Here is a 23,621-nt window from a genome sequence, read left to right on the forward strand (position 1 = left end):
TGACAATTAAATACAGTCTGCCTGGCAATAGTAAGCTCTCAGTAAATATTAGCTATTATTTTATATTGACCTAAACGTGCCCTTTCATCAATCAGTCATTCCTGGGCAAAGTATTTTAACAAATCACTGGCCACCTGGAAATGGAGGCAATTTATAGAAAACCGTGAGCGGATCATAGTCTCCTGGAATTCTGCAGCACAATGCTGGCTGGCCTCTGCTAATTTTTTCTTAAAAACCTCGATACTAAATCCATCCCAAGTAAATTTCAAATCATTCGCTTGGACAAACTGTCCATTCCCATTAAACCACATGAAAAAGGAAATTCCACAAGGAACAATGAAATATACATTAACATCTTTCCTTTCTGTCCCTTAAGTTCCCTGAGTATAAATTCTCTTATAATTTTCTGTGTATTGATTTTATATCAGGAACACTTGGATGATAGTAAACTGGATTAAAGTAAAATGTAATAGGTATTTCTTCTGGGGAAGAAACCATGAAAGAAAGGAATATCTTTTTTTATGTTGAAATTGGACCCAGATTTAGAGTAGCAAAATTATATGTCTTGAAGTTATCAAATTAACCATGATCCAAAAAATGACTAACAGGCCATCTAGTATCCCGTCGCTGAACAGGTTACTGTGTTAACTACAACATAGTAAAGTTATTAGTGGTGTTTAAATTCAAAATCATGTATATTTTAGTTTATGCTTGCACTTAGCTCACTCAGCGTTAGTTTTCAAACATAAAGTTCAGCGCTCCTGTTATTAATAACTTGATATGTTCTGTTAAAGTTTTCGCTTTCTTCCTCTCTAATTCTGAAAATACTTCTAATACATTCTGGTTTTTTTAGCTTTTGGCCGCGCCGCGGCACATGGGATCTGAGTCCCCCGACCAGGGATTGAACCCGCGGCTCCCTGCATCGGAAGCGCGGAGTCCTCATTTCAGCAGATGGAGAAAAGAATGTGGCAAATCAGGACCAATTTCTTCAAGGTTAAGCTAATATTAAACCAGACTACTAGCCAAAACATCTTCATGAAAATTAACTAGAGAGTTGGTAGTTCTCTGAAACTTGTATAAATTTTATTTATTACTGAAATTTCTAAAGTCACATTGAAACACACTAAAGACCCAAACCACCTATTAGGCAAAATCCCTATGGGCATCCAGTCCCTTTGATTGAACTCGGTTAACAAAAGAGGCAAAAGACATAGTTTGTGATGAAACCTAAGATTCAAATGCTAAGTGTTTTCCAGCTGTAACAAAGTATGCACCAATTCCAAGTATCAAGCGTGATATCAAAATTCACATCCATGGGTTTTCTCTTCATAAGCATCAAAAGCAAATTCTGTTCACTGAATCCTATTTTTTGATTTGCACAACGCATTCAGAGATGACTTATAATAAGGAAAAAAGTATCCACTGAATGCATCATGTTTAAAAATGCAATTAATATTTCAAAACCACACTTAAAAGGGAAAATGCCTGAAAATTTAACTCTATTAATAAAATTATTTGAGACAATATTATCCTGCAGATAAAAATACATTTCTTGTATATACATGTAGATTTCTACATGAAAGAAAGGATTCAGCTCCAAATAGGAAAGGGCTGACCCTTGATAAAGACATCTCAGACTGCCAAACTGATGTGATTACCATTGTAAGGTGAACCAAAAACAGAAGGATAAAAGGTAAGTTAAGGGAAGGATAAAAGTTTAGTCACCTGCTTCTGCATAGTGGCAGAGTTGGGTGAGAAGCAGGAGATGAAGGCAGAAATAAGACATAGAAGAAAGGCAAAGAAGGCCTCAATTCTGACCAGAAATGAATGGAGAATCAAGCAAAGTTGAGAACAGATATTAACTGCAATGAGATGCTTGAAACTAGAATTTGGTAGTTGATAGTCACAGAAGCTCAATTAAATCATCTTAAAGTAGAATTAGATAAAGCATCTAAAATTTCATGGAGAACCAGTATTACAGTGATCAGATAACTCAACATGGTATTACCATTTAAAAAACTTTCCCAAATAACATCAAGTCTCCAGAAGACCTTTGCTTTGGATCATGTTCTTTGAAGCTTAAAAAAGTTCCGGACTGACTGGGAGAGACAGCACAGTGCTCCAAACAGAAACTCTGCTGAGATGTGTAACAGAAACTCCATTTGACCCTGGACAGACCCTGGGTCTTGGATTCTTCCAAGTGAGTGGACTGCACCAGGTTTCTTCCAGGTAAAACATTTTATCATTTTGTTGACAATAAATTAAATTGGGATTGTTTAGAACCACCCCAGTTTTGGTGGGGAAGGCAAGGGGGAGAAGTTAATCAAGATAAAGAAACGTCACAGAAATTTCATGCAAGGGTAGAGCATTCAAGTTCTTGGTTTCCTAATTAATGCTGTATGCAGAAGTATCCTGTAAACTAAATTTGCCTAACAGAAAAGTTCCCACATCCTCAACAGAGAATGACTGCAGTATGTTGGGATCCTTGATCAATATGAACTACTCACTGTCTGTTCTCAAAGATTGGGTTCTTTCTTTTTTACCCAAATCCTACACTGAAAGACAACCAAGGTCTTAAGTGTTAACCACCAGTCAAATTAGGAATGTTTAAAGAAAATAAATTAACCTTGAAACAAAGAAGCAGATGTTTTGGTCAAATTTCAGACATGTATTATTAGAAATTAATTACTGGCCCCACCAGGTTAAAGATGAAGGGAGGCCCTGAGAAGTCTACAGAGCTGATATACACACAAGTGAGTGTCACTTTTTTTAACCTAGTTTTATTAAATATTGCTTCTTTGGGGTGTGTTTATAACAACTCCCAGAACATTTTCATGTAAGGATTCAAAGCGGTCATATTAAAATACAGCTTCAATATAAAGTTTATCACAGTTTTACAGTATTCAAAAATGACAGGCCTGCCTTAAAAAACAAAACAAAAACCAAAAAAGGACTATTACACCCAAAACATAAGAAAACAATTAAATAAACAAGTTTGGCATTTCCATAACTTTATAGTATAAAACAGAATATTAAATCTATTACTGGCAAACGGACACTGATGTATTACCTAGTTTGAAATGTGTCCCATTTAAACACACTATACAAGTTCACTATACAAAAGATTGATGGTCTTTTTGATGAAAGAAGTGCACCCTGAAAATTTTTGCCACTTTAGAATATTCAGCTCTTAAAGTCAAAAAAGTCCTTTTGCTTTTTTAAACTGAAGGCTGAATTCAGATTTTTTTTTTTGTTGTTTTTGTCTCTTTTGTCAGCTTTCCTGGTTTAAAAACAATAGTGTCTATGGACGCCCACCAGGGGGCAGTGTAAGATTAGCCATTAAATCACGAACAGCTGCAAATATTGTGCATTCACCTGCAACAGAGAAAAATGGTCATTAGCTATTCGCAATACAGGAAAGATGATGTTAACACACCGGTGGGGGTAGGGGTAATTAAATCTAAAATTAGCAAGAACTTTAAAGACCAAAACAAAAGACTAGATTTTAACTGCACGGATTATAGGGGATTAAACTTTGGTGTTAAGTATCAGATGATACTTGGTTTGGGTTTTGTTTTTTCATCATGAAGACATTTTGGGCAACTCCCAGTTAGATCTGAATTTAAGACAATATGCCTAGAGTTTCTCTACAGAAACACTGGAGCATTGGCTAAGCCTTTGAAGTCAGACTTCAAGGCTCCTGATGACGTTTTCTTGAATCTAATGAAAGATCTAATTTTATATTTATATATTAGTTAACAACATCAATGGTGTCCTTCTGATGTTGCATTAAAGGCCAGATAAAAATGTCCACGACGGCACTAATAGAACCTTCTGTGATGACAGAAATATTCTATATGTGTGCTGTGGCTACTGAATACTTGTAATATAGCCAGTGTGACTGAGGAACTGAATTTTACATTTTATTTGACTTTAAATAACTTAAATTTAAATAGCCACATGTGAAGAGTGGCAGTTATACTGGACAGTGCAGGTCTATGACATCTATTGGAGTTTCCCCCAAATTTCCAGGAATTGATCAACTTCTGGAGTTCAACGTTAAAATCAATTAATACAAAAATAAAATGATTCCTCCTTCAGCGGGGAGGAAGTGATGAGTTTGGGAGGAGGGGAGGGAGGCTAAAGTACGGCACACCAACAATCCAAAACAAGATTTGTTTGTGTGCGTGTGTATGGGGGGGTGGTTGGGGGAGGTTAATGATTCATCCTCTCAATTTCCCCTTTGCTCAAAGAACGAAATACCCTGCCTCTTACTTATTGTGTGTGTGTGTGTATACATACACACACACACACATATATATATATATCTCTCTCAAATATTTCAATACAATAAACCAAAACCAGTTGTAAATATTAGAAACCCCAAAGCGGGTCCTTTCCCTAGAGCATGGCCTAACGCTACAGTGGCTGAGAGCAAGGGAAGTGAAGACCTCAATTGAATAATGGCCTTCCGGCAAAGGGCAGGATGTGCAGTGATCCTGCGCAAGTCACTGCAACCTTCTCTCCAACTACTGGAGAATTAAGGTACAGAAAGAAAAATCCAAAGGTTTAACCAGTCTAAGGTCAAATAAAAGAAAAAAAGAAAAATACTTCCAAAATATCGCAACAATTTCTTAAATAAAAGAAGTTACAACTTTTTCTTTTTTAAAAAACACATTTTCGTTATTGATCGGGAGAAAAACTTGCTCGATCCCAACAGGATCAAACATTCTTTCCTTTAAATTTTAAATTCCACGAGACATAATAATGATAGTCATCTGCTTGCGAAGGAATGGTGTTTATTATCAAAGTGACACTGAACTGCTACTTGGAAAATGCTGATAGCTTTGAACTTTGATTCTGAAGGACCTATTTTGAGCTGAAAGAAGAGAAGTCAAAGGATGAAAGCAGAAAATTGTAAGAAGTGGAAGAAGCATTACAACAAAAGAAGCACACCCTTCTCTACTGCCCAGTGCGTTCCTTATAAACTATACGTAGGTGAGAACTTGTCCATGTATACAATATGGGGCAACAAACAGCTGAAAATATGATTTCTCCCATGATTCCTGTGTCTAGTAAAATTTTGACACTGTGGTACCTAAAAAATGTTTCAGAGAACAACTTTCCCTCATTTAAAAAACTAATTCTGTTATCATACTATTCTAAACAGAAAGATATAGAGGACTTCGTTAATATTAGAAATAAGCAAAATTTAATTTAATTTCCTTAATGTTAGAAATAAGCAGAATGGAAGAGAAGTTCTCTTTGCTGAGCTTTATGTTTTATAATAAAAAATTTAGCACTGCCAGAAGTTCCGTGTTAAGCATAGGCTACTCCGGTATTGAAGGGACCTTGTTTATCTACCAGAATCATTCTGGTCTCTTCGAAAATGTTCAGTTTGAGAGCTTCATTGTGCACTTGGTGAAAAGGTTCACTTGCACCCGCCTGACACTTATATAAGAAGCCCAAAAAGCAGTGATGCCATTTGTATCAGCTTTTATTCTTCACAAAACATTTAGAAGATACAGAAGTTTGAGTGATATTATTCTATTCATGACTGAACCATGAAATAGGAGAAACCAACATGCATTTCAACTTGGTGATGTACAGAGTGGCAGGTATCGATGGTGGGGCAGGAGTTCACAGCCATGGAAAATTCTATCATCCTAACCTAGGGCTTTGTGGCAACGTGGGCTATAAATACAAGCTTCTGGCATTAGCAACTGGGTCAGTCCCAATAGTAAATCACTAACAAAAATAAAGTCCAGGCAGCAGAGACATGGACAAAACTGAAGAACCAGTGAGAAAGGAAGAAAGCGACAGGCAGACATTAAGAGGGCCACGGCAACCAGAGCTCTACTACTAGGACTGGGGGGCAAGGTGGGTAAGGAGGGGAGCAGAGGGGAGAAGGGGGATCTCTCAAAAGAACGTTTATAACATATATGCAATAAAATATCATCTACTGGTCATGTACCTTGTCGTGGTGGGTTCATCTCTGCAAACCTCTTCAGAATGTTGCTGACCATCATGGGAGCAGCAACAGAAGAGTTCTGCTGTCTGGGAATGTCTGCCTGCTGGGTGGTACCTGAAGCCATGTCATAAATGATTGGAACTATAATACTAACAGGTTCTTGGGGAGGGACCGATGTTTTCTGAGTTAGCTGAAGCTGTAGACACAACACAAACAAAAGAGAATAAAAACACAGTAAGAAAACAAAATATTTATCTAAATGTATTAAAAGTACTATCATTTCCTCTACTGTCAGATTAAGATACAAGTAAAAGAAAATTAAATAGAACAAGAAAAGTGACAAACAACTAAATATTATGATTAAGATGCAACTGTGTCACACAATTACCTAGTTCAATATATTTCTTACTAAAGGAACCAAGATTATGCGAGGTCTAAACTGACAATTAAGGGATCTGGGCCTATATTTGGCAGCAACAGGTAATTTCTGCAGTTATCCAAAAGATGCTCTGTTATCCTCAAATGGCTTCTCCCTCAGAAGCTCTGCGCACCTGCACCCATATACACACACACACATACACACACACACACATGTGCACGCCAGGTGGTACTCACAAAAAATAGCATTTTGGATTTCAGCACCACAGCAGGTGTCCCAGGAGGTGCAATTGGCGGTGCACTGGGAGGGATCGTCAGGCAAAACTGAACGTTCCATTTTAGCTGTGTTGCCTGGTCAGGAAACTGTTTTGGAAAAAAAAAAAAAAAAATTATGATAAAGTCATATGAACATTTAAAATTATATTCTAGTGTAGGAGCCTGAAAGGTTAGATGGAATATTTATACTCAATTATCAGTAGATCATAAAGTTGATAACCTGCCTTTTCTCAAAGGAAATATACATGTGAAGTTCCTAACTGAAGAGTCAGCTCTGGATTTATATGATATGTTCGCCTTCCTTCCCTCCCACTTCATTAATTCCCAAGGCCTGCGGGTTCTCCTTCCTCGGTGTCTCTGACATCTGTTCCCTCCTCTCTATTTTCACTGATGCCACTGAGCTCAGGGCTCCATTACTTCTCCCGTGGCCCCCCTAATGGTCCCTTCCAGTGGCTGCCTCTCCCAATCCATCCTTACACCACTGCCAGACAAATGTCCTAGAGCATGGTTCTAATCTAGCTCACAAATGCTCAGTGACATGCAGTGATCCATGCTGTCCCCCCCACCCCCCAAGGACCAACACTGGCATTCAAGGCGCTTAACTGGTGCCAATCTAGACTTCCCAGTCTCATTTCCAACTCCTTCCCTAAAACAAACTAGTCAAACTGCATTAATAATTTTAAATTATATCTACTGGAGCTTTTTTAGTGACATAAATATTTACTCCTTTAAAAACTCAAATGGATTTTTTTTTAACATAAATAATGTTTCCTATAGCCTGTCAGAGCAGAAGCCAAATGCTGAGACTACTACTAGCAAAGGAACGCTGCCGTCCCAGTATTAATAATAAAACACCAGCTGAAAAAAGGAGTGAGGTATTTGGAATTACGCAAAGCAATGCTAGAAACATTAAAATGAAAGGACTACTGCAAGATTGGAAAAATAAAATTAGCTGCCATCTGGATTCCAGCTATATAATTGTATACTTTCATAGGAAAGAAGAGGCATTTAAAAATCTCCCCAGAGAGGATAGATTTTTCAATAAATGGTATTAGGGCAGTTGGGGGCATCTGAAAAAATTGGACCCATACCTCACCGTTTGACCCCAAGATATGTTTTAAATGGATCAAATATACAAGTAGTTTACAAAATGAATCCGTTAACAGTATTAGGAGAAACCACGGGAGGATTACTTCATGATCGGGGAGTAGGAAGAGTATATTAAATGTATCTTTTTATAAGAGAGAAGCCACTGATAACTTGGATTGCCTGTGGGGAGGAGGACTAGATGGCTGGATAGGGACGGATGCGAAATTTCCCACTGTATCACCTCGTTCTAAATTCAAAAGATACAAGAGGATTGTGTTACCTACCCAAAGACAAATTAAGTTAAAAATTAAGAATGCAAGAGAAAAATGGAAGTACATAACATAAATGGGTGAAAACCAACATATACTGTTCCCACCAACTCCAACCTCCTCAGACCGACCTGGCTAGAAAAGTCTGTGTGTCACTGTAACTTACCAACTCTAGCTTCATAATATGCACACAGTCCCTGAGGATGTGTGTAGGAGCTCCTAACAGCTTGGTGAAAGCTATTAATGTATTGGCTTTAAATGGCGGTCCTGCAACCTACAAGGATAAATAAAGCAAGTTAAGTTACTCTTCATTCTACCTTGACTCCTGTTTCACTGACTGTGTTAAAATTATGCATTAAGAAACACATACTCTTGTTTCAAAGAATTTCTCTAAAACTTGAAGTTCATCAGGTTTCCACTGTCCTGCATTTTCGGGTGTCACTTTTAGCTGAAGTGTTTGGTTGGTTTTGGGACTAAGGGCTACTCTGCATTTCAGCGCATCAGTCTTAAACATGATCACTCCGGGTTCATTGGAATTTATCAGCTGTAGCTGCAAAACAAGAAGCATGCATCAAATTAACATGTGAAATAATATGTAAGTCAAAGGGAAAATGAAAATGTTAACTAGAGAAACGTTTCCAAAGGAAAACAACTAAGTTGATACCTGTTTCACAAAAAGGTATCTAGGCACTGAGCAACAGCAGTTGCTAACCATATGGCAAACAGGGGCAATCAGACATTATGTGTCTCTTGGTGGAAGAACATAACACCATCTATCAAAACCATAACCAACCTGAGCGTGAATTCATAGTCAGATCCACAGGGTTGATCAATTACAGAAATATGGAGGTCAAAAGAACACGTTAGATGATTCCAAAGGGATGCGATCAGCAAGATCCAGACTGTGAGAAACTCTACAGGACAAATGATATGGCTTCTTCAACAAATACATTATCTAATGAGAAACGGAGGGGGAACCTATTGTTTAGAAAGGACTTAAGAACATGTATGGATTTTGATTCAGATGGTAAAGCCTGTGACAACTTGCGAAATCTGGACATCAATTAGAAATCTGATGATAAAGAAACTATGGATGAAATGATGTCAGGAATTTGCTGTCAAACAATCTGGGAGGAGGAGTTATAGATGAAACAATATTAGTGTGAGTTCACTGTTGCAGGTGGGTGATGAGAACAGACAGGTTTATTATACGATTCTCTCTACTTTTGTATATGCTTAAAATTGTCCACAATAAGTTTTTAAAAAATGATCCAGTAGGAAAAAAGAATAAAGAGTTCAATTACAAAATGTTAGATCTGGACTGGGACGATATGCTAGTCCAGGGGTTGGTAAATATTTTAGGTTCTATGGTCTCTGCTGCTACCACCCAATGAGGCCATGAGAGATGAAAGCAGCCATAGACAGTACGCAATTGAATGCGTGTGGCTGTGTTCCAATGAAACTTTACAAAAACAGGTGGAGGGCAGGACTTGGCCTCCAGGCCCATAGTTTACTGACCTCTGCTCTAGCCTAATATGCTGATTATGCAGATGAGCAAAATGAGGTTCAAAGGGCTGAAAGCTTACATGGCTTTTAAGTGGCAGAGGTGAGGCTAGATCACAGGTCTGATGATTACTTTTGAATGCTAATTTATCTCAACTTCCGTTAAAACTTTTCTTTCTTTCAAATTTGAATATGAAGGCTGCAAAATAGCTTGGTGCCATCTGTGGAGAGGCTATTTTAAACATTCACCATTCTGACTACCTCATTAACATAAATATCAATAATAATTATTATAAATAATATGTAACTGAATACCAAAACATTATGTAAAGGTTTTATATGAAGTTATCTCAAATTCCCACAACTGCTGTGAGTTAGGTAGATACTACTATCTACTATTATCAAAAAGGTGAAGAAATGTGCCGAAGCTCGTACCAGCCAGTGGCATGGCCTGGCTACAAACTGGGGTAGCCTGATTATAGAACTGGTGCTCTCAACTCTGAACTGTCTCCTAAGGGTATCACCACAGGATAGAAGTCTTTTTCTATAAGAGTTTTAAATCAATTCAGTTGCTCATGTGTTTTTAAAAAATATTTATTTATTTATTTATTCTGGCTGTGCCAGGTCTTAGTTGCGGCATGCGAACTCTTAGTTGCGGCATGTGGGATCTAGTTCCCTGACTAGGGATCGAACCCAGGCCCTGTGCACTGGAAGCACGTCTTAGCCACTGGACCGCCAGGGAAATCCCCAATTGCTCATGTATTTAAAAAGTAGCTTTCATCCTTGTGATCATAAATAATTTTATGATCACAGATTCAGAGTCAGCCTGCCCGCAGAAGCATTCCAGAGGGCAAGTAGTTACTCACATGCTATTCTCTACCAAGTCAGATCCTGGGTGCACTTGTTCTATGGTATCGTGAGGACCTATCTCCAGGTCCATGATAGCTACAGTATGGCAAATTATAAGTGAAGGAATTTGTTAATGTAAGAATGGAAAAGAAAATAGTGGATCCATTTTTAATGCTAGGGTGGAGGGCAAAACATAATTCTAACAGGCTGGTTAAAGGAGGTGAGGGAATAGCACTTCAGTTCAGATCCTATTCTAGGAAGCAACTTAGCACCTGCTTTGACAATCACCACTTAGGAATCCAGCAGGTACCCACATACCGTTTCTTGTTGAATAATTCTTTGAAGGTGTCGTCTCATGATGACGGATCCAAGGAATCTCTCAAGCGGAGAACAAAGGTAACTACCTGCTAGGCCGGGCACGAGGCCTGGCGTTGGAGAGGGCAGCAGTAAAATATTCAAGGCACTGTGAGTGAGGATGGTAGGGATGGAGGCCGCCCAGGAGCGCTGAGGTAGTTTACGAGGTGGAGGCATGTTTGTGGGCATCGTTTGGGAACCTTTTGGGAAGGAAAACGTCATTTTTTTTTTTACAAATACACACAATCTCGTTGTTCCCTATTTTGCTTTTATTAAACACCTTAACTTTTCTATAGCAATCCATACTGTTTCCGTTACTCCCTGTGGTGTTAACAATCACATGTTAGTTTCCTTACAGTTATTCTCCTCCCTGCAGCCAGGTCCCTTGCAGTGTGACTTTGCAGCAGTTCCTTCAAGGAGTGGGGTCTACTTCTTTACTTGGGATCTGGGCTGGCCTTGTGACTTGCTGTGGCCTACAGAATGCAGTGGAAATGACACAGTGCCAGCTGCAGGCCTAGGCTTTTACTGACTCTCTTGGAATCCTGTCCAGCCCCAGGTGAGCAAGCCCATGATCAAGTATGAGACCACAAGCAGCAGAGAGAAGCCAGGCCCCAGCTAACCCAGGAGCTGACCACAGATGCATGAGTGAGCCCAGCAGAGCCTGGAAGAATCACCCAGCTGGGCTCAGCCTAAATTGCCAATCTGCAGAACAGCGAGCAAACATATGATTGTTGTTTTAAGCCACTAAAAGTCACATGGCAAAAGCTAATGAACATATGTGTACAATTCTTCTTTTCTGTGTTAACTTGCATAACCTTGTCAGTTACCTTTAGGTATCTTTTAAGGTCTAGTAGTGCAGCTAAGTTAGTAGTCATAACAGAGGTACAGGATTCACCTCAGAAGACTTCTGGAGGAGACATTCCCCTTTCTTACATTTTGCCCGACTTTTACAAATTTAACTACTGTTACAACCAATTTACTAAATGGATAAAAGTTTAAGTTACTGAGTATCCTTATTAAGTCATGACTTTCAAATGTGAGGATGAGGATAGAATGATTAAAACAGGTCATTTATTGGTTATCCTAAAAGCTAACATAAAAGTGTCGATGACACTCACTTGTTCCAGCTCGAGGGGAATGAGAAGCATCTGGAACTGGAGAATGTAGTGATGGGTTGGCTGGTGACATCCCAGGCATGCGTGTTGCTGGTGAGGGGCCAGACACTTGAGGAGACCCTGGCCAGTTCCCTGCTCGTCCACTTGGTGACACCATAGTGTATGGAGAACTAGGGTCCAGGGTTCCTGGAAACAAGTAAACAAATGGTTTTCAAGACCTATATTTTAATAGCTGAAAAGCTATTAAATAGCTGACAACATTCAAATGCTTAAACCCCACGTGGTGATATTTTATTTTGTCTTTCAGTAAGATATTTCACTGAAGCCTGATGCACATGGCACATTTGAATCTCTATTTGGTGTAGTTTTTGTACTTTTGAACATGATACAAAAATTAGGAAGATAAAAAAATACTGAGAAAGGATAAAATTTACCTTTACACAAGCTTCAAGATGTGTAATATGTAACAATCTACTTTACACTATATAACAAACACTATGTTTGAAAATATTAAGCAAAAAAATCTCAAAGCTCCTTTAAGGGTAGAAATCTTATATTTTTAAACTAACCCTGACCAATTATGTTTTCATTCTACTCAGAGAAGGCTGAAGAGAGGGAATTTTCCATTTTCTTTATTTAGTAAAGGGTACAGTGACTAAGAAATGCACCAAGAATCAAATTTTGAAAGCAGTGACCTCCTGAACAATCTGATATTTAAATTTCATCCTGCAGATACTTTTAACATATTTACACCTCTTTGCAACCAAATGACAAAATGAGAAAATACTTCTACCATGTATCAGAGAATAAATGTTCCCTACTTAGAAATCTTACAAATCGGTAAGAAAAAACACAAGAATATAGGCAAAGGATATAAACTGGCAGGTGTAAAATAAGAAACACGAAAGACTAATGAACATAAAAAAAAGTTCAACTTCACTAATAATCAAAAAACCACACATCGAACAGTAATATGCCATTTTTTACCTACCAAAATGACCAAGATTTTTAAAAAATCACAATACCCCTTGTTGGCAATGATGCAGGAAAACAGACATTCTTGTACAATACTAGAGGAAACTGGTACAGCCTTTTAGGTGAGCAATTTGCAGTATGTTTCAAAAGCTTTAGAATTTCTCAAACCCTTTGAGACAGCAATTCCACTTCTAGGAACTTACCTAAGAAAATAATCCTGTGAGCAGAGAAGACACCATTTTCAGTTGTGAAAAAACAGAAACATTCTAAACGTATCGTAATAAGAGAACGGTTAAATCATGGTATGCCCAGACAAGGGGATACTATGAAGACATTTAGTATGATGATGTAGTTTTTACTGACAGAAATGTTCCTGCAAATATTAATAGTAAAGAGGAAAATCACAGATGCTACACAGCTGTAAAACCTGAGGAAGCTCTTTATGTTCAGATTTGGCACGGGATTCATGATACAGTTAAGTGACGAATGTAAGGCACCGAACACGGTGTGCAGTATGCTGCCATGTGTGTAAAAGAGAGGGGGAAGAACAATCCGCATAAGACATCCCTCCAAGAATGCACGAGAAATCAGTAGCACTAAATGCCTCTGGGGGGAAGAACTAGGTGGTTGGTGGACTCGAAAGGAAACACCTCACTGGCTACCTCTTCTATTCTTTATCTTTTTGAACAAATTCAAAATAGAATTTTTGAGTTAAAAAATTCAAGTCTCAAAACAATACATACGGTAGGGTCCCAATTTTGTGTGTGGGGGGTGGTGTTTAAGGGGAGAGAAGAAGATGGGTAGAGAGCAAGATAGAGCAACAGAGATTTGGGCGGGCAGGCAGGCAGGCAAGCGGGGGTGCGTGACAGGCCGAGCGAGGGGGAGAGAGAGTGCGAAGCAGACAGACTAACTGGTAGATCTCTTCGTTGTGTGATTAGGAAAAACGTATTCTTATTTTTGGCTGCGCCACGCGGCACGTGGGATCTTAGTTCCGAACCCGGGCCCCCTGCAGTGGAAGCGCAGAGTCCTAACCACTGGACCACCAGGGAATTCCCAGGAAAAACGTACTTTCTTTTGCTATTTCCCCAATACACAAGTGCTAATTTTGCAAGAAGAAAATTTATTTAACAAAAACTTACTTAACAAAAACTACTTTCACATCAGACTCTTATGTTCTAGCGATTTCCGGTATGGACTCACCATGTGGACTAGCAAAACTGGCCCCTGGTCCTATTGAGATTCCATGCGAGGAAGGGGGAGGAGTTGGAACAAATGATGCTGGTGATGGGGCTCTCAAAGCCCCACTGGGGGAGCTGGCGGCATGCAGATTTCCTAATAAAGGAAAATAATTATAGATGATCTTGCAGGACACATATTTTGTCCTGTCCAAGGACCCCGAGTTAAGACTCTCTACAGACTAAAGAAACAAGTAGTAAAGCTCCCATGAGTAGCACAAAGAAAAACTGGAACAATTTCAGTATGGAAAAAGAGATACATCAATTCCATGGGGCCCAAATTCTAGCTCTTATATTGACTGATGTTTAAAAAAAAAAATCCAGTGTACTTTTTTATCCACTCACTCACTCATTCAACAAGTAGGCATGAACATCAATTTCATGCCAAGCATTGTTGTAGGTACTGGGGATGCAGCAGTTAACAAGAGACAAAAATTCCTGCCCTCATGGAGTTTATATTCTAGTATAATGAGAAAGACAAACAAATATATGTCAGGTTATGCTAAGTGCTATGGAGAAAAACAGGGCAAGGTAAGGGGGCTATATCGTGTAGCGGTGGAGGTGGGTGCTGTTCTTTATACAGAGCAACCAGAGACCTCTCTGAGAAGGGGCTATGTGGGCTGAGACATGAAGTGAAGGATCAGAAGAGCTAGTGCAAAGGCCCCAATGGTAGCAGCAGTTATAAATAACAGGGGGAGGCCAGTGTGGCTGGAACAGCGTGAGCAAGGCGGGGAGGGGGGAACGGAAGACGATTTGGTCAGAGAGGTGGGAGGAGGGTCCCAGATCACACAGGGACTTGTAGGCCACTCTAAGGACTTAGGGTTTACCCTGAATGAGATGGGAGGCCACTGCAGAGTCTGGAGCAGAGGAGTCATGACCTAACTTCTTTTCCAGAAGGATCACTCTAGCTGCTGTTGAAAAACAGACTATAGGGCAGGAGGCAGCGAAACCAGTTAGAGGCAACTGCAATTACCCAGGTGAGAGATGGCTAATGACTCGGGAAAGGGTGAAGGCTGAGATGGTGAAAGTGGTTAGATTCTGGATAAATTCTGAAGATAGAGCTGACAATATTCGGTAACTGACCGACTGTGGGTGTGAGAGAAAGAGGAGTCCAACATGACTCCTACAGCTTTGGCCCAAGTAACAGGAAGGAAGGAAGAAGCTGCCACTTGCTGAGATGCAGTGTCTATGGGAGAAGCAGCACAGGGCAGGGTTGGGGGGTGTTAGGAATTTAGTTTCAGCCATGCTGAGTTTCAGATGTTGACTAAACATCTACATAGAAATGCTGAATAGTTAGCCGGAAAATACAGGACTCGAGTTTGGGGGAGAGGCCTAGATGGAGCTATAAAAAACGCGGAGACATGAGCTTAAAGATGGTATTTAGCCACAGGACTAGCTTTAATTTAGGATGATGAAGGGTGGGGACTATGGCTATCAAAACTATCAGTGCAACATCAAAATACTTGCTACATTACCATGACTATCCTCAATACCAGCAGCTTTCAAATTCTCTACTACTATGTAAGAGAGTTTCATATTTTTAATGTTCTATAATACCTAATGCAGTACTAATTCAATACAGTATGAATTCAATATTAACATATTTATATTCAATAAATGTTAATCAACTTGATTAACCTTTAAGTATTATATTTACATATTTAGCTGTGTGATCTGGACTAGTGACTTAACTTCTCCATGCCTCGGTATTCCTTTAATCGTTTATTCCCTAGGGAATAAACGAATTCGTTTAATCCCTAGGTATTACCCGTTTACTGCCTAGGGATTAAAGGGTAAAGTGCTTAGAACAGGGCTTGGCACACAGGAAGCACTATATACCTGTCTGCTACTAAAATTATTTCAAAATAATCACCTCTCCTTCCTTCTATACGAAACCAGTCTCAACCCACATCCTAGAAACTCCCTCCCCTCGGGTGCTGGGACCCCGCTTCCCGTTCTCCCCCTTGCTCCCCAGCTGCTCCTCCTCAGGCTCCCACACTGTCTACTGTCGGAGCTTCACAGGGTCTGAGTCTCCCACCAGCTCAGGGTTCAGGGACCTTCAATGACACGACAATGACTTCAAGTCTTCACGTGGGGTCCCACCATCTCTGATGAGCAGGGAAGGGCTCACCTACCCTAAAAATCCGATACCAGTGTTCCTTGCTAGAAGGTAAGCTCGAGAAGCAGGACTGCTATCGGGCTCACTGCTGAATCCCCAGCACCGTGCAGCATTAGACACAGAGCAAGCACTTAAGACATACCAACGAATTAATTGTTCTGTTAGAAGTCAAAGTTTGGCATTCTCCAGCAATTTTTTTTTAAAGATTTTTTTTGGATGTGGACCGTTTTTAAAGTCTTTATTGAACTTGTTACAATATTGCTTCTGTTTTATATGTTGGTTTTTTGGCCGCGAGGCATGTGGGATCTTAGCTCCCCGACCAGGGATCGAACCTGCACTTCCTGCATTGGAAGGCGAAGTCTTAGCCACTGGACCGCCAGGGAAGTCCCTCTCCAGCAGTTTTTACAGCGCACTTCATGGGGTCGCCAACAGAGCCACCTTGTTCAGACAAGCAGGTTGTGGCCTGCCCGACTCTGAGGTGGGGCACTGTTCACATACACCTGGGCTCTGCCAACTCCTTCTGTAAGGGGGCTTCTCTGAAACGGGTCGTCGTAGCGGGAAAGCAGCCACAGACACTACATAAATGGATGTGGCTGTGTTCCGATGAAACTATTTACAAAACCAGGTGGTGGACAGGATGTGGCCCACAGGCCTTAGTGTGTCGACCTCTGACATAGATCATGTTGTGATTCTTGGAGTTGCGCCATGAGTCTGGCTCTGGGTGACAACAACTCCACTTAACTCAAACCTTTTAAAAGTGCTCCTGAATCATGAACACAGATTTCACAACCCTGCCATAATGAATGAATGGCAAATATCCAGCCACGGACTCGCAAAGCAGTTCCCTCTGACATCTAAGGCTACATGTGTAGTATTTCTCAGTGTGTGTGTGCCTGTGTGTATGCGTGTGTCTATTTTGGATCTGAAAGTTGAACACAACAAGAGAATAAGTAATATCTTACCTGGAGACTGTGTGTGCATCATAGAGGGAGACTGGTTAACTGTGCTGTGATAAGATGTAGGGGGCGAAGTTAGAGGATAAGCGCCTGATGATCCTGGCTGCTTTGGAAATGGCTGAAAAGAAGAAAATTCCATGCTGGTAAAATGGCCAACCATGCAGATTATGTGAGTGTGGCTTTCCCCAATAAAGAGCTACAGTGTTAACATTTACACACATCACTGGTTACCAAATAGGAAAGGTGAGGTATGAAAATGCCCAAAATTCACATCAATAATGCAAGTTTTAAAAAACTCCCTTTCAAAATGTTTTAAAAATAGCAACATTCTCATTCCTGACCTTGCAGTATCACTACTTATAGCCCCCAAGATGTTTTTTGCTCATTTTATCTACCATATAACTGATTTATCTATATTATTTATCTACCATTTGACTGATTCTAAGATAAATTTTCCCCATATTTTAACATCTCTGAAATCAGTGTGTGTCTTCCAATTCATGGCATGTCGTAGTTGAACTGGCAGTGTTGTTTCGGGCAGTACATAAAAACAATGCATTTGGTGGAGTTTTAGAGTCAGTGAAATATGGTAGTTCAGCCTGACCTCTACTCACCTTCACCTTCATCTCCAGTAATGACAATGTAATTCTTCCTAGTCTATTTTTTTAACTTGAGGTATGAATCACATACAGTAAAGCACACGACTCTTAAATGTATAGTCTGATGAGTTTTTATAAATGTAACTGCCACATAGATCAAGATACTGAAGGACATTACCAGAACCCCAGAGGCCTCCCTCACTCACCTTCCACATCTCTATCGCCTCCCCAAACTCTTGACTTCCATCACTCAAGCTTGGTTTTGCCTGTTTTTGCATCTCATATAAATACTGAATGTACTCATTAGTGTCTGGCTTCTTTTGTTCAACATTACGTCAGTGAAATTCATCATTTCGTTGCATGTAGCAATAGCTTTTTTCATTTCTGTAAAGTATTCCACTGTATGAATATACCCCAGTTTACTCACTCATTCTACTGTTGCCGGATATTTGGGTTGTTTACAATTTTTTGCATAAATAATGCTGCTATGAACATTCCTGTGTTTTTTGGCTGCATTTTTTTTTTATAAATTTATTTATTTTTTGTTTACTTATTTTTGGCTGTGTTGGGTCTTCATTGCTGCACGCGGGCTTTCTCTAGTTGCAGGGAGCGGGGGCTACTCTTCGTTGTGGTGCGTGGGCTTCTCATGGCGGTGGCTTCTCTTGTTGCAAAGCACGGGCTCTAGGCACGCAGGCTCAGTAGTTGTGGCACACGGGCTCAGTGATTGTGGCTCGCGGGCTCTAGAGCACAGGCTCAGTAGTTGTGGCGCACGGGCTTAGTTGCTCCGCGGCATGTGGGATCTTCCCGGACCAGGGCTCGAACCCGTGTCCCCTGCATTGGCAGGTGGATTCTTAACCACTGTGCCACCAGGGAAGCCCCTTTTGGCTGCATTTCTGTTGCGTATATACGTAAGGTAGAACTGTTAAATCACAGGCATGTAGTAAATGAGAGTTTCAGATGGTCCTAATACCAAATGTTGGCAAGGACTATCAATTTTTTTTTCCTTAAAGACATTTCTGTGGGTATGGGGTATTATCTCACTGTGGCTGTAATGTGTAATTCTGTGACACCAGATGACACTGTTCACCTTTTCTGTGCTTACTGGCCATTTGGAGATCATCTTTTGTGACCACATGGGTGATCACCTGACATTATTTTAAGTGTGGGAGTCTGAAGTTAATGCTGTTTCTGGTACTATTTACTTCCCATCACTAGAAGCCTCCTCCTGTCTCCCTTTGTCACTATTTTTTCATATGAATTTCTTGGGCATCTCGGGTCCACCAAGGACCTCCCTGCCTTTCAACAAAGAAGCAGAGCCACCTATGGAACCTGTTAAGTAACACAAATATGACACCGTTTGGAATTTCAGCTAGACATCACCTGTTGCTGGGGTGGTGGCTGGAGTTGTGAGATTAAAGAATCCATCATATCTCCTCCAATGGGAGAAGGGGGATTATCGTCCTCATTTACAGACCTTCTTCGAGCATCCTGATTGCTGTCAACAAACATATTCAGGAATGTCTATGGATATAAACAGGTAAAATTTAGATTATTTTACCTAACTTTAGTAAGATATTCTTAATCATTGAGAATGTGTTAACAGAAACAAACATATTATGTCCATTATCTGAAATATAAGTTTGACACATGGCCACTATTGTTAGGCCAACCTAGAAGAGAGAGTGATCAATTTGAAGGAAGGGGGAAAATTGAGGAAAACAGTTAAACACAACAATAAAAATAACATCTAAGTTAAAATGTTATTATGTGAGCAAAAAGTTGAAGAAAGAAGTACACCCTGGCCAAAATATTTTCTTATTAATTTCTGAATCAAAAACGTGGAAAAGAATAAAAAGTTGTATGCTAGGCATATGAGTAACTTCAATGACTTGGAAAACTCCCTATTTAGTGAGAGTTCTCACTTTTTAAGCCAGAAAATATGAAAGAGGAAAACTTAATAAAGAAACTAAGCCACCTTTTCCCTTTTTATTTTATGTGACTTAATCTTAAACATCAAGAGTGGGACAGTCTTGTTTTATAGGTTATGTCATCAAAAATTAAGCAAGGCTACCAGAATTTGTGTCTCAAGAACAGATTCTCTTTTTTTTAAAATATAAATTTTATTTATTTATTTATTTATTTTTGGCTGCGTTGGGTCTTCGTTGCTGCACGCGGGCTTTCTCTAGTTGCGGTGAGCGGGGACTGCTCTTCGTTGCGGTGTGCGGGCTTCTCATTGCGGTGGCTTCTCTTGTTGTGGAGCACGGGCTCTAGGTGCACAGGCTTCAGTAGGTGTGGCACGTGGGCTCAGTAGTTGTGGCTCGCGGGCTCTAGAGCGCAGGCTCAGTAGTTGTGGCGCATGGGCTTAGTTGCTCCGTGGCATGTGGGATCTTCCTGGACCAGGGTTCGAACCCGTGTCCCCTGCATTGGCAGGCGGATTCTTAACCACTGCGCCACCAGGGAAGTCCCAGATTCTCTTTAATACGCTCCACCTTCCCAATCTTCAAAAATATAGATTACAAGCTTATCAGAATTACTGAAAAGCTTTTAAAGGTACATAGTCTGATTTCTAATTAAAGATAATAGATTATTCACAACACACATTTCATCTTCTCTCAACACCCCACTGAAACTCCTAAAAAATTTTTTTTAAGCAGTAAGTCACGAAGACAAAAAGAATGGGATAAGAGAGAAATAGCAATAAATTCTAGGAGGCTGCAGAGCAGATGGTTGAGTGGTAACTGAACTATCTGATGTGAGGAAGTTTCTTCTTAAGCAAGCAGTGGGGAAAGCCAAGAAGCAAAGCTATTTCCATCCAGATCTCCAAGACACACAGGAACTGGCAGCATCAGATACCCCTGGAAATGGAAATGAAACAGACTAAGAGCAGAGGACTGGGTGAAACGTCTTAAAGACAGTGAAACCCTCCAGAGCCTCTGGTACTCCCACTGAGTTAGGCTGACCTCTACCACCCAGGTGGAAGGTCTCTGATTGGGGCGGGGGGCGATCTCTAGGATCAATTGACAGCAGGGGTACCATACTAAAATTAGAGATTAAAGTTTACATACTGAATGCTGAGAATACTAGTTTCCTTCTCTTATTTGACTTGCCAAATATTGGGAGCCAGATGCACAACGGCTATGCAGTCTTGATACTCTTCTCTTGGTACTCACACTGGCCCAACAAAAAGACCTGAAGCTACTGACATTGGGAGTTACCCAATGAAATGGCCCAAGCAGATCATCCTGCAGTGAAGATTACAGTCAGCAAGTGTCACCTTTAAATAAAAGCACAGAGTTAAGAATCACTTAATATTTGAAAAATACTAATATGAAAGAGATGAAAACAAAAAAAGGTGGATGAAATGGAGATTATGTAGGAAGAGGTAAGAGAAGATAATGCAGCCATATAGAACAGGACGTCATAAAATGAACTTTCAGAATCAAAAAGAGCTCTCGGAAATTTTTTAAAAGATGGCAAAAAAAAATTCTTGATGGAAATGAAAAATAGAAGGATTGGGGAAAAAAAAAAAAAGGAAATCTCCCAGAAACAAAGAGATAAAAAACAGAAAAGATAAGAAAATTAGAGGATAAGTCCAGGATGCCCAACTTCAGAATAGTAGGGGTACTAGAAAGAGCTAACAGTGAACACAAAGGAAAAGACTCGAGGAAGAGCACAAGGAAATTCCCCACAACAAAAGGATGTAAGTTTCCAGACCGAAAGAGTCCACTTAGTCACATAAGGTTCAAGAACTGGAACAGGATGAAATGTCTCAATGGTCACAACAGAAGCTAGGGCACAATGGAGCAATGCCTTCAAAATTCTTACAGAAAATGACTGCAACCTAGAATTCTACACCTAGCCGCTCTCTCAACTAGATGACGCTAAACTAAAGACGCTTTCCGACATACAAGGTCTCAAATTAACCTCCCGTGTATCTTCTCCCAGGGAGCTACATAGAAAGTATTCCACCAAAACAATGAAGTAAACCAAGAACAAGACGTGGGGTCCAAGCCACAGGGCATGCAACACAGCAGAGGAGTGAAGGAATCTCCTGCTTCACCACCCCTCTGCAGATTCCTAAATCAAAACTGGGCAAAAGGTCTGGAGTGCTACCATTCCAGATTGGAGGTCAGAGGACTGTGGAAGAGATGTCTTCAAGATGAAACTGGTAAGGTATCCGATTTGTGAACGTACTGAGGGGAGAGTTACATATATGGTAGAGACTTTAAGGTTGAGTTAGTGATAAGTACAGAGAGAGCTAAGAAACAAAAAAGTTAATTAACAGTTCCCAGGAAAATAAATGCTGAGCAAGAAAGGAAAAGTAATCATAGTAAGCTTGGTAGAATAGTGTTAAATACTCATAATAATGTGAACACTGAAAAATTACCTAAATTGCTACGTAACCGTATCACAAGGTTGGAGGAAAGAAAGAAGATGAATCTGTACTGGGAGCAGCCTGGAAAGGGGAAGGGACATATAAGAAAGAACTAAAAAAGAATTAAATCCTCATCTTCCATTATGAGAGTCAGATAATGCCCTCAACTAAGAAGTCAGCAAAGAGCAATGAAAGCATGCTATTTAGAGGTAAGGATGTAAATACCAAGAGAATGAGCTGTACTGTGTAAGAGTTGAAAACAGAGTAGGAAAATAGCAAGACTGGGACTAATTTTCAAAACAGGCCATTTGGAACTATTTGACTCTAAACTATAAGAACATACAACTGAGCTGTCACACCAAAATCTCCAGGGGTTGTGGCCCAGGACCTTACATTTTAAAAAAAAGTATCACAGCTGAACTGATGAACAAAGCTTCTCAATATTCACTGATAAAGACTACTTTTAAAGTTCCTTGAAGCTCCAAATAGCAAATAGGACTCTCTTTAGTATCTTCACTCATTACATGGTAAGGAAATAAAAGGAAGGACATCTTATCATTTCATATACGTAGGCACAGCACTTTACCAGAAGTTCTAGCTCCTTCAGAATGAAGTTGCAGAGATGATGAATTAACATGGCTACTCATTAAATTTAAACAGGAATTTGTTGCTTTCCCCGCCGTTATTTCCCCCTCGAAGGAATTGTTTTAGAGAGCACATTTATGTTTACTAATGCTGTAAACACTAAAGTCCATTACCTTGAGCCCTGGTGCAGGATAAAAACCTTCAACTAACTTGCTATTATCAAAAAGACTATAGGCCCCATCGCGTATTGCCACAACGCCTCGACTCCGGCAGTATATATCAATGCAATACATGTTCCTGAAGGCCAGTCTGATGTGGGTGGACGACTGCGGCAGGATGGAGAAGCACTGGTAGGCAGTGTTGGTTCTCTGGGTCAAGCCCAACATCGGCACAGTGGGCAGTTTGTTGATGGCATTCAATGGAGCCTGAGTATCAAACAGTACCTACAAGGAACAAATGCCGTGAGAGCATCCAGTCTGCTAAAACCTCAGAATTTTCAAAGTAAAATCGTCACAAATGAGACAATGTCCTTCTGGCACATTCCATAAAAACTTTCGTCGTTAAAGACAAGTTAAGTCCACATGATTTTTTGAGGAGTTTTACACGAGACACTAACACTGACTGAGTCTTATTTTTAAACAGAAAATGAACTTAATTACCTGTAATAACTGAACCACATTTGGTGTTTTGTTGAACATTTCTTGAAGCTGATGGAGAATGGTATTGTGACAGTTACTGCATCCTGAGTTTGGACCAACAGTTCCCAAAGAAATGTGAAATTTCTGATGTATGGAATTCCACTGGATACTAATCTAAATCAAAGAGATTACATGTTTCAGAAACCGAGAAAGGAACAGAGTCAAGCAGAAGAAAAAATAACGTTTAAACAGTAAGGCAAAATGCCAAAGATCTAAATGAGGTCTTTTTTGGAAGCAACTCATTAGACCCTGTAAACTCCAGATGTGCTGTCCCT

At 40.0% G+C, this 23,621-nt stretch overlaps 1 protein-coding gene across 3 annotated transcripts in view; it reads right to left on the reverse strand.

The window, feature by feature from the left end:
• Positions 1-2,760: 2,760 nt before the first annotated feature.
• Positions 2,761-23,621, reverse strand: part of MED14 (mediator complex subunit 14) — a 71,865-nt gene continuing 51,004 nt past the window's right edge. For 2 of the 3 annotated variants that reach the window (XM_061178366.1, XM_061178365.1), the window contains exons 20-31: positions 23,308-23,460; positions 22,822-23,091; positions 19,069-19,209; positions 17,096-17,207; positions 13,980-14,111; positions 11,808-11,990; positions 10,654-10,889; positions 8,354-8,533; positions 8,150-8,257; positions 6,587-6,712; positions 5,975-6,167; positions 2,761-3,375 (exon numbers count right to left, since the gene is read on the reverse strand). In XM_061178366.1, coding sequence (XP_061034349.1) covers positions 3,302-3,375; positions 5,975-6,167; positions 6,587-6,712; positions 8,150-8,257; positions 8,354-8,533; positions 10,654-10,889; positions 11,808-11,990; positions 13,980-14,111; positions 17,096-17,207; positions 19,069-19,209; positions 22,822-23,091; positions 23,308-23,460 — 1,908 coding nt within the window. In that variant the 3' untranslated portion in view covers positions 2,761-3,301. The remainder of the gene's footprint in view (positions 3,376-5,974; positions 6,168-6,586; positions 6,713-8,149; positions 8,258-8,353; positions 8,534-10,653; positions 10,890-11,807; positions 11,991-13,979; positions 14,112-17,095; positions 17,208-19,068; positions 19,210-22,821; positions 23,092-23,307; positions 23,461-23,621) is intronic. The other variant, XM_061178367.1, reaches the window with a different exon arrangement.

The sequence above is a fragment of the Eubalaena glacialis genome, chromosome X, assembly GCF_028564815.1.
Source record: "Eubalaena glacialis isolate mEubGla1 chromosome X, mEubGla1.1.hap2.+ XY, whole genome shotgun sequence".
Lineage (NCBI taxonomy): Eukaryota > Metazoa > Chordata > Mammalia > Artiodactyla > Balaenidae > Eubalaena > Eubalaena glacialis.